Source organism: Lissotriton helveticus, chromosome 4_1 (assembly GCF_964261635.1).
Source record: "Lissotriton helveticus chromosome 4_1, aLisHel1.1, whole genome shotgun sequence".
Lineage (NCBI taxonomy): Eukaryota > Metazoa > Chordata > Amphibia > Caudata > Salamandridae > Lissotriton > Lissotriton helveticus.
Genome location: NC_136063.1, coordinates 1,566,512,803 through 1,566,528,045, shown reverse-complemented (window position 1 = coordinate 1,566,528,045; position 15,243 = coordinate 1,566,512,803). Strand labels below are relative to the sequence as shown.

The 15,243-nt window shown below is 48.3% G+C and overlaps 1 protein-coding gene across 2 annotated transcripts in view; it reads left to right on the top strand.

The window, feature by feature from the left end:
- The window catches only part of HUS1 (HUS1 checkpoint clamp component), a 355,983-nt gene that overhangs the window by 95,570 nt on the left and 245,170 nt on the right, over positions 1 to 15,243 (top strand). For both annotated transcript variants that reach the window (XM_078685850.1, XM_078685851.1), the window contains exon 4: positions 8,112 to 8,219. In XM_078685850.1, coding sequence (XP_078541976.1) covers positions 8,112 to 8,219 — 108 coding nt within the window. The remainder of the gene's footprint in view (positions 1 to 8,111; positions 8,220 to 15,243) is intronic.

Genomic DNA, 15,243 nt, shown 5'->3' with positions numbered 1-15,243 from the left:
CTGTAGTCAGCCACAATCTCCCTGAATGCAAGGCTAAAACCTAACCAATTTTTTTGTGTTACACAGGAAATATTTATCTCCTTTCAGAATTAATAAATTATTCCCTGTCACAGATGCTTGCAGACCCACTGCCCCCTCCCTGATTCAGATCCGAGTCATTATCCCACTACGGGACAATACTGGTTGCACAGCTTGTGTAAACAGAGATGAATGTCCTTCCTAGACGGAAGGTATATTCTGTTGGGTCGTATCGGCGCATGAAAACACCCCAAAATCACAGCTTGCTTTGTTGACCTAGCACTACTCTTAGCTAAGCATGCGGTGGCACGCCGTCCCACTTATGGTTGCCTGGGCCACAGCAGAGGGTACTTTCCTGAGAGCTGAGGATGCCAGAGTCCCCCAGAAGCCCCCTATCGCTATGCACTGGTACCACCATGCCGTGATCAAGGATGACTCTCTCCCTCCCTGGGCGTAATATCACCTGCGGTGCATTTAAATCTACCCACTGCTGGTGCGGTGTCACCCCGACCTCTTACAGCGTGCCAATTAAAATGCTTCCCCACCGGTGCAGGGCTTTGTATCTCTTCCACCTCTGACAAGTGTCCACCATGTGCCTCCCCTCTCGCTCCCTTATAATTTCACGAGCGTTATTATGAGCGTGTCTAACTATGCACCACTCGGTTCCCGGCTGTGTTCGATGTTGTGAAATTGCTTTAGCCCCTACGTGATTTACTGGACGTCATCACCTGCACAGCCTGCTGTTCACATTTCATATTAGTTGTTTCCCTTTTACTCATTTCTCTATTAACTGTGTACTAAAAAAGCCCTACAATTACTAAAAAGATGTATTGTTATAAGTCTGTCTCCTCCAATTTCTGTGTAACTGTTGGTCCCGCCATTCGTTATGACTGTACTGTCAGTTGCCACTGTAAAAGTTCTGTCGTAAAGCTCCTACCTGTATTTTAAAAATGCAATAAAGTGATGTTAAAGAAATGAAAGTATTTACACTCAAGGTAAAGAAAACTGAACTGGAGGTGACAACGTAAACGTAACTGAAGGAAGGAAATCAGACGAGATGAGATGCGTGTAAAAAAAAAAAAGTAAATAAAGAGAAGACGTGCGAGAATTGAACTCTGGTTGAAAAGGAGAAAGAAAACAGCCACGAAGAGCAATAAGCAAGGAAGAATAGAAGCCAGAGTGAAAAATAAGAAGGCAGTCATCCTTGTTCAATGATCCGTTGCTCCGCAGATAGGTTTGCAATCAATCAATCAATCAAGGCATTTATAGAGCGCACTACTCACCCAGGGGGTCTCAAGGCGCTTGGGGGGGTGGGGTGGGGTGACGCTACTGCTCGAACAGCCAGGTCTTGAGCTTCTTCCTGAAGGAGAGGTGATCTTGGGTCAGGCGGAGGTCGGTAGGGAGGGTGTTCCAGGTCTTGGCGGCCAGGTAGAAGGACCTTCCTCCTGTTGTCGCTCTTCGGATGCGGGGGACGGCGGCGAGGGCTTGGTTGGTCGATCGGAGGTGGCGTTTGGGAGCGTAGAAGTTGAGGCGGTTGTTGAGGTAGCTCGGGCCTTGGTCGTGTAGGGCTTTGTGTGCGTGGGTGAGGAGACGGAAGGTGATTCTCTTGTTGACGGGGAGCCAGTGCAGGTCTCTCAGGTGTCCGGAGATGTGGCTGCGACGGGGGATGTCGAGGATGAGTCTGGCTGAGGCGTTCTGGATCCGCTGGAGTCTCTTCTGGAGCTTGGCGGTGGTTCCGGCGTAGAGGGTGTTGCCGTAGTCTAGTCGGCTGGTGACGAGGGCCTGGGTGACCGTCTTCCTGGTCTCGGTGGGGATCCACCGGAAGATCTTTCGTAGCATGCGCAGGATGTTGAAACAGGACGCGGAGACGGCGTTGACTTGTCTGGTCATGGAGAGGGAGGAGTCCAGGATGAAGCCCAGGTTGCGTGCGTGGTCTGTCGGTTTGGGTGCGGTGCCCAGGGCGGGGGTCCACCAGGAGTCGTCCCAGGCGGCGGGTGAGGATCCCAGGATGAGGACTTCCGTCTTGTCTGAGTTCAGTTTCAGGCGGCTGGTCGTCATCCACTCGGCTACGTCTTTCATCCCTTCGTGGAGGTTGGTTCTGGCGGCGGCGGGGTCGTTGGTCAGGGAGAGGATCAGCTGGGTGTCGTTGGCGTAGGAGATGATGTTGAGGTTGTGCTGGCGTGCGATGGCCGCCAGGGGGCTCGTGTAGACGTTGAAGAGGGTGGGGCTGAGCGAGGAGCCCTGAGGAACGCCGCAGATGACTTCCGTGGCTGCCGATCTGAACGGTGGTAGGCGGACTCTCTGTGTCCTTCCAGCGAGGAAGGAGATGATCCACTCCAGTGCCTTCTCCTGGATTCCGATGTTGCTGAGGCGCTGCACTAGGGTGCGGTGGCAAACAGTGTCGAATGCCGCGGAGAGGTCTAGGAGGATGAGGGCCGCTGTTTCACCGTTGTCCAGCAGGGCTCGGATGTCATCGGTGGCAGCGATGAGGGCGGTCTCGGTGCTGTGGTTGGCTCGGAAGCCAGACTGTGAGGGGTCGAGGGATCCATTCGTCTCGAGGAAGGCGGCCAGCTGCTTGTTGACGGTCTTCTCGATGACTTTGGCTGGGAACGGGAGGAGCGAGATGGGGCGGTATTTCTTGAGTTCGGTGGGGTTCGCTGTTGGTTTCTTTAGTAGAGCGCTGAGTTCGGCGTGCTTCCAGCTCTCGGGGAAGGTGGCTGTGTCGAAGGAGGTGTTGGTGATGTCCCGCAGGTGGGGTGCGATGACAGCGTCGGCCTTGTTGAAGACGTGGTGGGGGCAGGGGTCGGTCGGAGATCCGGAGTGGATAGAGTTCATCGTGCAGATGGTGTCTTCTGTGTTGATCTGGGTCCAGGCGCTGTGGGTGGTGGTGGGGGGCGTTGGTGCGGTCGTGGGGAGCGTTGTTTGTGGGCTGAAGCTGTTGTGTATGTCAGCGATCTTGCTGTGGAAGTAGGAGTCGAGGGAGTTGCAGAGGTCTTGCGAAGGGGTGATGTCGTTGTTTCCGGCGTTGGGGTTGGAGAGCTCTTTCACGATGGTGAAGAGCTCCTTGCAGTTGTGTGCGTTGTTGTCCAGTCGGTCCTTGAATGCTGTTTTCTTGGTGGCGTGGATCAGTTGATGGTGCTTCCGGGTGGCGAGCTTGAGGGTGGTCATGTTGTCCGGTGTTGGCTCCCTTCTCCAGGCTTTCTCGAGGGCTCGGCAGTTCTTCTTGGAGCTCTTGAGTTCGTCGGTGAACCATGGGGCCTTCTTGCTGCCGGGTCTGCTAGGCGGGGTCCTCAGTGGGGCGAGGTCGTCTGCGCAGTTGCTGATCCACTTCGTGAGGTTGTCGGCGGCCTGGCTGGGGTTCGCTGAGCTGGCGGGAGGGTGCTGGCTCAGGGAAGCGGGGAGCTGGTCTGCCGTGATCTTGTTCCAGTTTCTTCGAGCAACCTGTTGCTGGTGGTGGTGGATCGTGGTCCTTCTGAAGCTGAAGTGGACGCAGCTGTGGTCCGTCCAGTGGAGTCCGGTGGCGTGGCTGAAGATGATGTCCTTGCTGGATGAGAAGACAGCGTCGAGTGTGTGTCTGGCGAGGTGGGTGGGGGTGGTCACCAGCTGCTTGAGTCCCAGGTTGGCGAGGTTGTCCAGCAGGGTGGTGGTGTTGCGGTCGTTGTTGTTCTCCAGGTGGAAGTTGATGTCCCCCAGGAGGATGTAGTCAGCGGAGGGGAGGGCATGCGGGCAGATGAAGTCGGCGATGTCTTCGCTGAATTGTGTGCGTGGTCCCGGGGGTCGGTAGATGAGGGTGCCTCTGAGGGTGGTTTTTGGGTCCGTGTGGATCTGGAAGTGCAGGTGTTCGGCGGTTTTCAGGGTGTCGTCGGTGTTGGTCGTGATGTGGATGGTGTCCCTGTAGATGATGGCGATGCCTCCTCCAGTCTGGTTGCCGCGGTGCAACAAGTACCATTACACATACGTTCATGGGCATTAGGGTTCTAGTGGCTTTGAATGTAATGAGAGCACACATTTTCCTTATGTACATATATATGTGAAATGTTCTGTGAGGAGGATTACAAAATAACTTTAAGGTTTTTAGCTCAAGTAGGTGTGATGGAAAATCAACAGAGGTGAGAAAAGGAATGGAGTGCGGCCAAGAAGCTGCAAAATGGGAGTCAGTTTTGGACATAGTCCGATTTAGTTAATGGTAGAAAACCCATGTATTAATAGCTGTGTGAGATTATAAAATAGTGTAATAATTTACAGTAGTATAGAAATAAATGCAGTGAAGGGAAGTCGAATCTTCTGCATAGACGCAGACCAAAGGGCACAGGGAAATCCTTAGAGAAGAGGATAGGAAGACTAGAAAATGTTAGGCCAGGTGACAAAATGTTAGGCCAGGTGACAGAGTGGGAATAATCAGATAAATAAAAAAAAGAACAGCATGAGAGCACCAAGCACACAATTGCTAAAGAGAGAAGACATTTTGAGGTTAGTAAAATGAATAAAGATGAATTGTGACCTCAAGCAGAACAGATTTGTGGAAAAGGAAGGATTGAAATTCAGACTGTAAAGGAGGATACAGACAGAGCATCCTTCTGTGCATAGGTATCTAGATATGCTAGCTGCTAATGATGAGGCATTTGTTCGATTAGTTTAAAGACGTACGTGAGCAGTGAGCTAGGGCAAAAGATGGAGGGGGCTTCTTAAGTAAAGCGAATTTAACAGCATGTTTCAAGTTAAAGTGAAAGGAGTAAAAAGACACTGAAAGATTAAATAGTGCTTTAAGTTGAGGTAGAAGGGGATACATTTTGTTAAACATGAAGCATAGTATCTGAATTAGTTTTAGGATTTTCTCCATTGAGGAAAGAATAGCCAGTTCTACATCAGTAACAGCTATAAGCAAAGAGAATTACTCATCAGAAGAAGGGGAGGAGAAAGACCAGAGAAGCAGGATTTGATGTATACAGCCGCAGGTCAACATTTGAAGTAAAGTAGGCAGAAAGGATAGACAGCATAGCGTGGTCTGAAGATGAATCATTATGTGCTGATTCAAGATATGCATTGCAAGAAGAAAGTGAGGTACACGAGTTTTGAGACTTTATATAAAGGTCCAGAATGTGCCACTCCTTTTTTTCCATATTTGATGTTTTCTTTATAGGGAAGTATTAAGCTACAGTGTTATTTAAACTATGAGACTATAGCAGTCAGAGAAATTTACTCACAACTTGATAACAACAAGCATGTAATTTTTATGTATAAACAGAATACAGCCAAACACATTAACTTGTATTTTAACCTGTTTTTGAGGATCGGTCCTAGCACTTAAACCATTAGGGAAACATCCTTTACAACGAAACTTTTACAACGCAGTGCTTTTACAACGCAGGTTTTACAACGAAAACCATTACAACGCATTGCGCTGGGGGGGGGCACTCTAGGATAGGGAATAGATTTAATTTACTATCCAACACCTTCCCTAGTGTCCTTGGGGACTGGAGTTGGAATAGTAAATTAAACTATTCACTATCCAGCACCCCAAAGCGCTATGCGTTGTAAAGGTTTGCGTTGTAAAAACTGCGTTGTAACAGCATGCGTGGTAAAAGCATGCGTTGTAACGTCATACACCCAAACCATTACATTGAAAACTTTTTTTGAAAAGTTAGTTGTGGGGCCATTGATGATATCTAACTCATGGTGTTCGATATCCATAGTAAAGTTGAGAAAAAGGTTTTATTGTCTGCCAAAGAGTGTGGGCCAATGCTTTGCAGAATTTTTGTTAGTGTCTTTTCATGCAGAACAAATTACTTCTCTTTGACAACACTCTTTTTAATGGATACTCTTATCTAACCACAGATTCCTCATCTTTATAATATCGGCAGTTGCATACTGGGTCCAGCAGATTTTTAAATATGGCCCCTGTGCACCCATAGGTGACGTCCTGCGGCTCCAAACTGATTCCACTCTGACTCCAGTGTGCCTCGTTAGTGACGGCTGGAGCTGCCTATAGGTGTCAGTTTCTTTACTGGACACAATCAGGTGTAGATCCCCAAAAAATAATTGTTTGTGGCAGTGTGCAGGTCTCTCTAATTTAAGACATTTTTAGCTGGAAAAGAGTCCATTCCACAGAATGAGTAGGTGCAATGCCAGTGAGGAATATTCGGTTAGATAAAGTATCCACCAGAAAGAGTGTTACCGAACTTATTCTTCTGATGGATACTTCTAACCACATATTCCTCATGTTTAGAATACATACCAAGGCAGTTCCTCCCAGGGTGGGTCTATGGAATCGCTTGGACAAAAAGTCCAGCAGGAACGAACAACAAAAATGCCCTTACCATTGGACTTGACTGTGTAGGCACTAATGCTTTGTGAATGTGAGCACTGATGCCCACGTAGCAGCCTGACCAATATGCAGGACAGACAATCTGCGTGCAGGCATACTGGTGGCAGCCTTGGACCTGGTGAAGTGGGACCTCAATTCTTCGCCTTCTTGGCTAATGCGTAGCAGATTTTGATACAGAGGAATATCCACCTAAATATGGTTGTCTTCTGCATTGCCGTGCCTTTCTTTGTTCTAGAGAACCCCACAAAAAAGTAGATTTTCCTCCCAATGGTTCTCGGTATGAGCAATTTAAAAGCTGAAATCTCTTCTGGTGTCCAAGTGCAGGACGCCCTCTGTCTGCTTGCTAGCTACATGCTTGCTAACATTAAAAGTGATTGAGTCTGTCCTTCTCTTTTGTGGGGTGAGATGGGGCAAAATTCATCAGAGTGATGAAGTGTTCAACGAGAAAGGAAGTCATGACCAAGACAGCACCAATTTGTCTGTAAAGGTGGTGGTGCAGTGCAGCTGGACTGACCAAGCTTGAAGCTCACTCTCACGACGAGCTGCGATGTTCGCGATGAGAAGACCATCTTCAGGCTCAGAAAGCATGGTGTAGAGCTGTGCAGTGGCTCAAAAGGGGCACACATAATGAAAGTAAAAACAAAATTAAAGTCCCACTGTGGCATCACAAAAAGTTTAGGAGGAAACATATTGACCATACCTTTGAGAAATCGCATTACAACAGGTGCTTTGAACAAGGATGGTTGGTCTGAAAGGGCTGACACATATCTTTTTACACTTCCCACTGCACGTTCTTGATGGCCCAAATGCAAAACGAACAGTAAACTGTCCGACTGTTTAGCATTCAACAGGTCTGTGTTACGGGCGCCACACCAAGCCAGAAACTTTTCCCAGCGCCCAGCATAAATTTATTTTGTAGAAGGATGCCTTGTCTCCAAACTGACATCCGCTACTTCAGGAGGTTGATCCAATAAAGCCAACTGCTACGTCTCAGACTGCAGGGAGTTATAGATTTCGCTATCCTGGCTGCAGAACCCTGCCCAGCTGTTGCAACAGAAGATCCTACCGAAGCGGCAGCCTGATTGGAGGACAGATGGTCATGCTCAGAAATTCTGTGTAATTCTAGGTACCTCATTCACCTGACTCAATTCAAACCCACAAGTATAACTTGGGCCAGGCCGTCTTCGACTTGGTTCAGAATTAAGGGCAGGAGAGGCAGTGGCAGGAAGGCATAAAGGAGCCCACGATCCACTCTAGGTGGAATGCGTATCCAAGAGAAAGCCTTCTTGGGAAGTCCAGCTCGCAAGTGTTCACACTGCTGATTGTGGTGGCAGAGAGATCAGACCAGGGTTCTACAGATTGCTGGAGATGCCATGTCCCACCTCTGGGGCAGTGCGAAGTCAATGCAGAGCTGTAGGCTCCCACTTGCACACAGGGTCTATGCTGAACAATCATCCAAATCCAGTCTTGGAATATTCTAAAGGTGAGTAATCTGGGGTTAAGAAGTATCCATCAGAAATCAAATTTACAGAATGTTTTATTTAATTGGGAAAATTCATGGAAATTTGTTTTTAAACATCTTATCACCTCCTGCATGCTTTTTCTGGAAATTGTTCATCAATTATTAAATTCTTGGGCCAGAAAATTACAAAGGATCGCAATCTGTTATCAATAAACATTATTAAGATAATATGACTACTTTTAAAAAAGCACTTAAAAATGTCCTTGAAGATTATTTTATTGTTTTTGTTTTTTTCTTCATTGGAAGCCATCGTTGTCTAGCAGTAGCCGAATTGTTACACATGACATTCCTGTTGGTGTTATTCCCAGGAGGCTTTGGCATGACTTCAGAGAGCCTAGTGTGCCAGACTTTGATGTGAGTAATTTTTCCATTATGTAGTTTACTAATAACGTGTTGCTTGGGAATTACAAACTTGCATGCTATTGTGATTGATGTTTCTTACTTTCAGTCCGAGTTCTGGACTGAGAAATATACATATTTAATATCTACTCATGAGATTTTTAGGTTTGGTACAGCCAGATAGCACTTATCTATACCACACTGACGAGGGTTGGATCAGCCTTCCTGAACGAGCAGTTGCTTTGATTCAGCTCAATTCACCCATTACCTAAAAATGGTGTTCTTTCACATCCTGAATCAGGCCAGGGGAGTATTCGACTCTTCCAGTATGCTGTTGACTTTTAGGTGTATTATTCCGATATGGAGTTCTTTTATGTTCAACTGAATTGTATGAGGTGCACTATTTTCTGGAGCAGCAGCAGCAGCCATTAGGGACTTGATGGTGAATGGAGAAGTCATCTTGGAAAGAAGGTTTTCTCCACTAAAATCAACAATTTCCAGATGATAACTGTTATTATTATTATTATTAAAAGGTTCTTTTATAGCGCATGGCCACTCGGGAGCATCCCAGCGCTTAAAACTGACCAGACAGGGATGAATTAAAAAAGGAGATCTGAATTATCTAGTTTTTGGAAACAGAAGAGTTTTTAACTTTTTCCGAAAGACAAGAAGGTTAGGCTCCTGACGAAGAGGTGGAGGAAGAGCATTCCACAGCCCAGCCGCATTGTGGGAGAACAGACGACCTCCTGTGCGGGCTCTGCTGATCCTGGGAGCTATCAGCAGGTTTTGTTGGTTCGAGCGGAGATTCCTGGTGGGTTTGTATGGTCTGATCATGTCATCTAGAATGGGGGGGCCACTCCCATAGAGTGTTTTATGGACCGTGCAGAGTGTCTTAAAATGGATTCGCTCCTTTATGGGGAGCCAGTGCAAGGTGCAAAGTGCGGGCTTGGCTGATGTACGATGGTTGGTGCCCGTAAGTAGCCGTGCTGCGGAATTCTGGACAACCTGAAGTTGCCGGATAACCGACACGGGGGCTCCAAGATAGATAGCATTTCCATAGTCCAGCCTAGACAGAATAAGGGACTGGACTATGGTTTTCTTTGCTGCTTCGGGTAGCTGAGGGAGGATTTTCCGAATTGTTTTCAGCAGTCCGAAGCAGGTGGCCACTGTCCTCCTTGCCTGGGTCTTGAATGACAACTCTGCATCCAACCAAAACCCGAGACTCTTTATCTCGGTCTTTGGGGTAGGTCCTGGACCCATACAAGGGGGCCAATGTATCGTGTTATTGAATATGGCTCGTTTTCCTAATAGCATCAGCTCTGTTTTTCCTCCATTCAATTTCAAGTGGGACAAGTCCATCCAGTTTGCTACTGCCTCCAGGCAACGGCAAAGCCTGGAGGGGGCGGATTCCACCTGATTGAGAGAGACAACTAGCTGGGTGTCGTCAGCATAGCTTACCAGTTGGATCCCAAAGGGAGCTACTACTTCCGCCAGGGGCGCCATATATACATTAAACAGTGTGGGGCTAAGGGAGGAACCCTGTGGCACCCCACACTGTAATGGCATTAGTGGAGAGCAGCTATTTTCTGAGAAGACCTTAAAAGATCTGTCACCAAGAAAGGATTCCAGCCACATGAGTGCCCTGTCTTTGACGCCCAGCTTTCTGAGACGAGACAGGAGGACCCGGTGGTTCACCGTGTCGAAGGCGGCACTGAGGTCCAGAAGGATAATGGCCGCGCTGCCACCTGCGTCCAGAATCCTCCTGGAATCCTCTACCACCCTCAACAGTGCCGTCTCCGTTCCCTGCCCTCTCCGAAACCCAGTTTGGGTTGGATGGAGTAGGTTGTGGGTCTCCAAAAAGGATGCTAATTGTTTATTTACCCATTTCTCGGCAAGTTTACTAATGCCCGGGAGCAAGGAAATGGGACGATAGTTGGAAAAGTCCTGGGGGTCAAGATGAGGCTTTTTTAACAGGGCCCTAACCATGGCCAGTTTCCAGTCTTGGGGTACCCTTCCTGATTCAAGTGAGGTGTTGACTAGATGGATGATGTGTGTACTGATATTAGGCAGGGCCAGCTTTAGAATATTCATAGGGGCTGGGTCTAACGGGGATCCGCTTTTTACAGAGTTGAAGAGTGAGGGTAAAAGCTCAGTGCTAAGGGGGGAGAAGAAAGAAAGGCAAGGCAGAGTGAAATCAGTTTCATCAGGCAGAGGGAGGATTGGTTCTTCCAAAGATAGAGGGGGGAGGGACAGGAGGATCTTCTGAATTTTTTCAGCAAAAAAATTTGCCAGGTTGTTGCAGTGAGCATCAGCCTCCTCCGTGCTGAGTGGTGGTGATGGCGGGTCGGGGGCTTTTAACAGAGAGTTAGCTATCTTGAACATCTCTCTTGGGGCATTGGCCGAGATCTCTATTTTTTCTGCGAAAAAAGTGGATTTGGCCACGTTAAGGGCGGATTTATATTTTTTTAGAGAGAGTTTATATTTGGTTTTTCTCTCTTCCTCGAAATGTTTTCGCCACTGTCTCTCCAACCGTTTACATTCTTGTTTTAGTGACCTTAGCTCAGAAGTAAACCAAGGTTGTTTAGTGGAGCCTTTCTTTTTTGAGATGTTTATTTTTGGAAGCACCTTATCCAATGATAATTCAATCCATTGGTTAAATTCCACATTAGCCCTGCCAATGTCCTGGTTGGCCTGGGGTTCGCTCGTGTTCAGTGCCTCTATCCAGTCATTCATGTCTAATTTTGTCCACCGCCTACTCAGAGTTTTACTGGGCAGTTTTGCTGGACCGGGTGTGGGTGTATTCCAGGTGAAGGGGATGAGCATATGATCTGTCCAAGGAATAGGGTATGGCTCGGCTGATGTTAAATCCACGATGTTTGAAAATATAGGGTCTAAAAGGTTCCCTTTAGAGTGGGTGGGATGGAAGACTATCAGATTCAGTTCACATGCCGCAAGATCCTTAGTTAATTCAGTGGCAATAGTATCTGAGGGGTTATTGAAATGAAGATTCAGGTCTCCCAGTACTATGAAATTGGAGACCTTACTAGCCAACTCTATAGTTGATTCAATAATTCCTTCCTGGAATTGTCCAATGGCACCAGGTGGACGGTAAATTAAGAGTCCAGAAAATGACACTTCTGGGGATACAGTGATAGCAAATTGTGCACTTTCACAATCAGGGATGGAGCTGTCGATCATACGACAGGTTAGAGACTCCCTACATACTATGGCTATCCCTCCTCCAACTTTAAGTTGTCTATCCCTACGTTGTATCAAATATCCCGGAGGAAGAGCCTGGACAATATCTGGGCCAGACGTGGATCCCAACCACGTTTCAGTTAAAAAGAGAATGTCAAGTCCAAGATCTTGGATTAACAAGGAAATTTCAATGGCATGTTTAGGTAATGAGCGGCAGTTGACCAAAGCCATTTTCAAGATACCTTCTGTTTTAATTGTGTTAATGTCCGCTTCCGTGGTTCTAAATGGGCAGTGTTGACAGAGGGGACGGCATGCCGCTGGATTTATAGAATGAATGCAAGAGGGCGGCAAGATACTCTTAAGTGCAAAGAGAGTCAGGCGGGAGTAGGTCTGTAAAGAGCTAGAAGAGCGCTCAGAGATACTGGCCCCTGGGCCCGTCCGAGCGCGAACGGGTGCAAACGGGCTTACCTCTGGCGCACCTCCGGCGCAGGTCCGCTGTCCGCGTCCGCTGCGCGGAGGCATGACTGACCGTTTAAATAGAGCGAGTAGAGCGCGCGTTCAATAGCGCCCAACCTAAGATGGCCGCCAATACCAACAATCCGGGACCCGGTGACTTAGCCTCGAGGACGGCCAAGCTGCGCCTGGGAAGCGGGGAAAACTGATTTAAAAGTGCTGGCGTGTCCTAATAAGAATTATCGACCCCTAAGTGTGCAAAAAATGACTCGAGGGGGGGGGGGCGGACACAAGGGGAAATTCAATACACAATTGCAGGCTTATTTGTTAAGGGTTTAAAATAGCGTTTTCAGTAAAAACGACCGCTCAGGAGCAGCCTTAAGCGTCTGTATGGGCAATCTCCTGATTTGGTGGAGAGCCCTTCCTTAAATAGAGCGAGTAGAGCGCTCGTTCAATAGCGCCCAACCTAAGATGGCCGCCAATACCAACAATCCGGGACCCGGTGACTTAGCCTCGAGGACGGCCAAGCTGCGCCTGGGAAGCGGGGAAAACTGATTTAAAAGTGCTGGCGTGTCCTAATAAGAATTATCGACCCCTAAGTGTGCAAAAAATGACTCGAGGGGGGGGGGGGCGGACACAAGGGGAAATTCAATACACAATTGCAGGCTTATTTGTTAAGGGTTTAAAATAGCGTTTTCAGTAAAAACGACCGCTCAGGAGCAGCCTTAAGCGTCTGTATGGGCAATCTCCTGATTTGGTGGAGAGCCCTTCCTTAAATAGAGCGAGTAGAGCGCTCGTTCAATAGCGCCCAACCTAAGATGGCCGCCAATACCAACAATCCGGGACCCGGTGACTTAGCCTCGAGGACGGCCAAGCTGCGCCTGGGAAGCGGGGAAAACTGATTTAAAAGTGCTGGCGTGTCCTAATAAGAATTATCGACCCCTAAGTGTGCAAAAAATGACTCGAGGGGGGGGGGGCGGACACAAGGGGAAATTCAATACACAATTGCAGGCTTATTTGTTAAGGGTTTAAAATAGCGTTTTCAGTAAAAACGACCGCTCAGGAGCAGCCTTAAGCGTCTGTATGGGCAATCTCCTGATTTGGTGGAGAGCCCTTCCTTAAATAGAGCGAGTAGAGCGCTCGTTCAATAGCGCCCAACCTAAGATGGCCGCCAATACCAACAATCCGGGACCCGGTGACTTAGCCTCGAGGACGGCCAAGCTGCGCCTGGGAAGCGGGGAAAACTGATTTAAAAGTGCTGGCGTGTCCTAATAAGAATTATCGACCCCTAAGTGTGCAAAAAATGACTCGAGGGGGGGGGGCGGACACAAGGGGAAATTCAATACACAATTGCAGGCTTATTTGTTAAGGGTTTAAAATAGCGTTTTCAGTAAAAACGACCGCTCAGGAGCAGCCTTAAGCGTCTGTATGGGCAATCTCCTGATTTGGTGGAGAGCCCTTCCTTAAATAGAGCGAGTAGAGCGCTCGTTCAATAGCGCCCAACCTAAGATGGCCGCCAATACCAACAATCCGGGACCCGGTGACTTAGCCTCGAGGACGGCCAAGCTGCGCCTGGGAAGCGGGGAAAACTGATTTAAAAGTGCTGGCGTGTCCTAATAAGAATTATCGACCCCTAAGTGTGCAAAAAATGACTCGAGGGGGGGGGGCGGACACAAGGGGAAATTCAATACACAATTGCAGGCTTATTTGTTAAGGGTTTAAAATAGCGTTTTCAGTAAAAACGACCGCTCAGGAGCAGCCTTAAGCGTCTGTATGGGCAATCTCCTGATTTGGTGGAGAGCCCTTCCTTAAATAGAGCGAGTAGAGCGCTCGTTCAATAGCGCCCAACCTAAGATGGCCGCCAATACCAACAATCCGGGACCCGGTGACTTAGCCTCGAGGACGGCCAAGCTGCGCCTGGGAAGCGGGGAAAACTGATTTAAAAGTGCTGGCGTGTCCTAATAAGAATTATCGACCCCTAAGTGTGCAAAAAATGACTCGAGGGGGGGGGGGCGGACACAAGGGGAAATTCAATACACAATTGCAGGCTTATTTGTTAAGGGTTTAAAATAGCGTTTTCAGTAAAAACGACCGCTCAGGAGCAGCCTTAAGCGTCTGTATGGGCAATCTCCTGATTTGGTGGAGAGCCCTTCCTTAAATAGAGCGAGTAGAGCGCTCGTTCAATAGCGCCCAACCTAAGATGGCCGCCAATACCAACAATCCGGGACCCGGTGACTTAGCCTCGAGGACGGCCAAGCTGCGCCTGGGAAGCGGGGAAAACTGATTTAAAAGTGCTGGCGTGTCCTAATAAGAATTATCGACCCCTAAGTGTGCAAAAAATGACTCGAGGGGGGGGGGCGGACACAAGGGGAAATTCAATACACAATTGCAGGCTTATTTGTTAAGGGTTTAAAATAGCGTTTTCAGTAAAAACAACCGCTCAGGAGCAGCCTTAAGCGTCTGTATGGGCAATCTCCTGATTTGGTGGAGAGCCCTTCTTTAAATAGAGCGCTCGTTCAATAGCGCCCAACCTAAGATGGGCGCCAATACCAACAATCCGGGACCCGGTGACTTAGCCTCGAGGACGGCCAAGCTGCGCCTGGGAAGCGGGGAAAACTGATTTAAAAGTGCTGGCGTGTCCTAATAAGAATTATCGACCCCTAAGTGTGCAAAAAATGACTCGAGGGGGGGGGGCGGACACAAGGGGAAATTCAATACACAATTGCAGGCTTATTTGTTAAGGGTTTAAAATAGCGTTTTCAGTAAAAACGACCGCTCAGGAGCAGCCTTAAGCGTCTGTATGGGCAATCTCCTGATTTGGTGGAGAGCCCTTCCTTAAATAGAGCGAGTAGAGCGCTCGTTCAATAGCGCCCAACCTAAGATGGCCGCCAATACCAACAATCCGGGACCCGGTGACTTAGCCTCGAGGACGGCCAAGCTGCGCCTGGGAAGCGGGGAAAACTGATTTAAAAGTGCTGGCGTGTCCTAATAAGAATTATCGACCCCTAAGTGTGCAAAAAATGACTCGAGGGGGGGGGGGGCGGACACAAGGGGAAATTCAATACACAATTGCAGGCTTATTTGTTAAGGGTTTAAAATAGCGTTTTCAGTAAAAACGACCGCTCAGGAGCAGCCTTAAGCGTCTGTATGGGCAATCTCCTGATTTGGTGGAGAGCCCTTCCTTAAATAGTGCGAGTAGAGCGCTCGTTCAATAGCGCCCAACCTAAGATGGCCGCCAATACCAACAATCCGGGACCCGGTGACTTAGCCTCGAGGACGGCCAAGCTGCGCCTGGGAAGCGGGGAAAACTGATTTAAAAGTGCTGGCGTGTCCTAATAAGAATTATCGACCCCTAAGTGTGCAAAAAATGACTCGAGGGGGGGGGGCG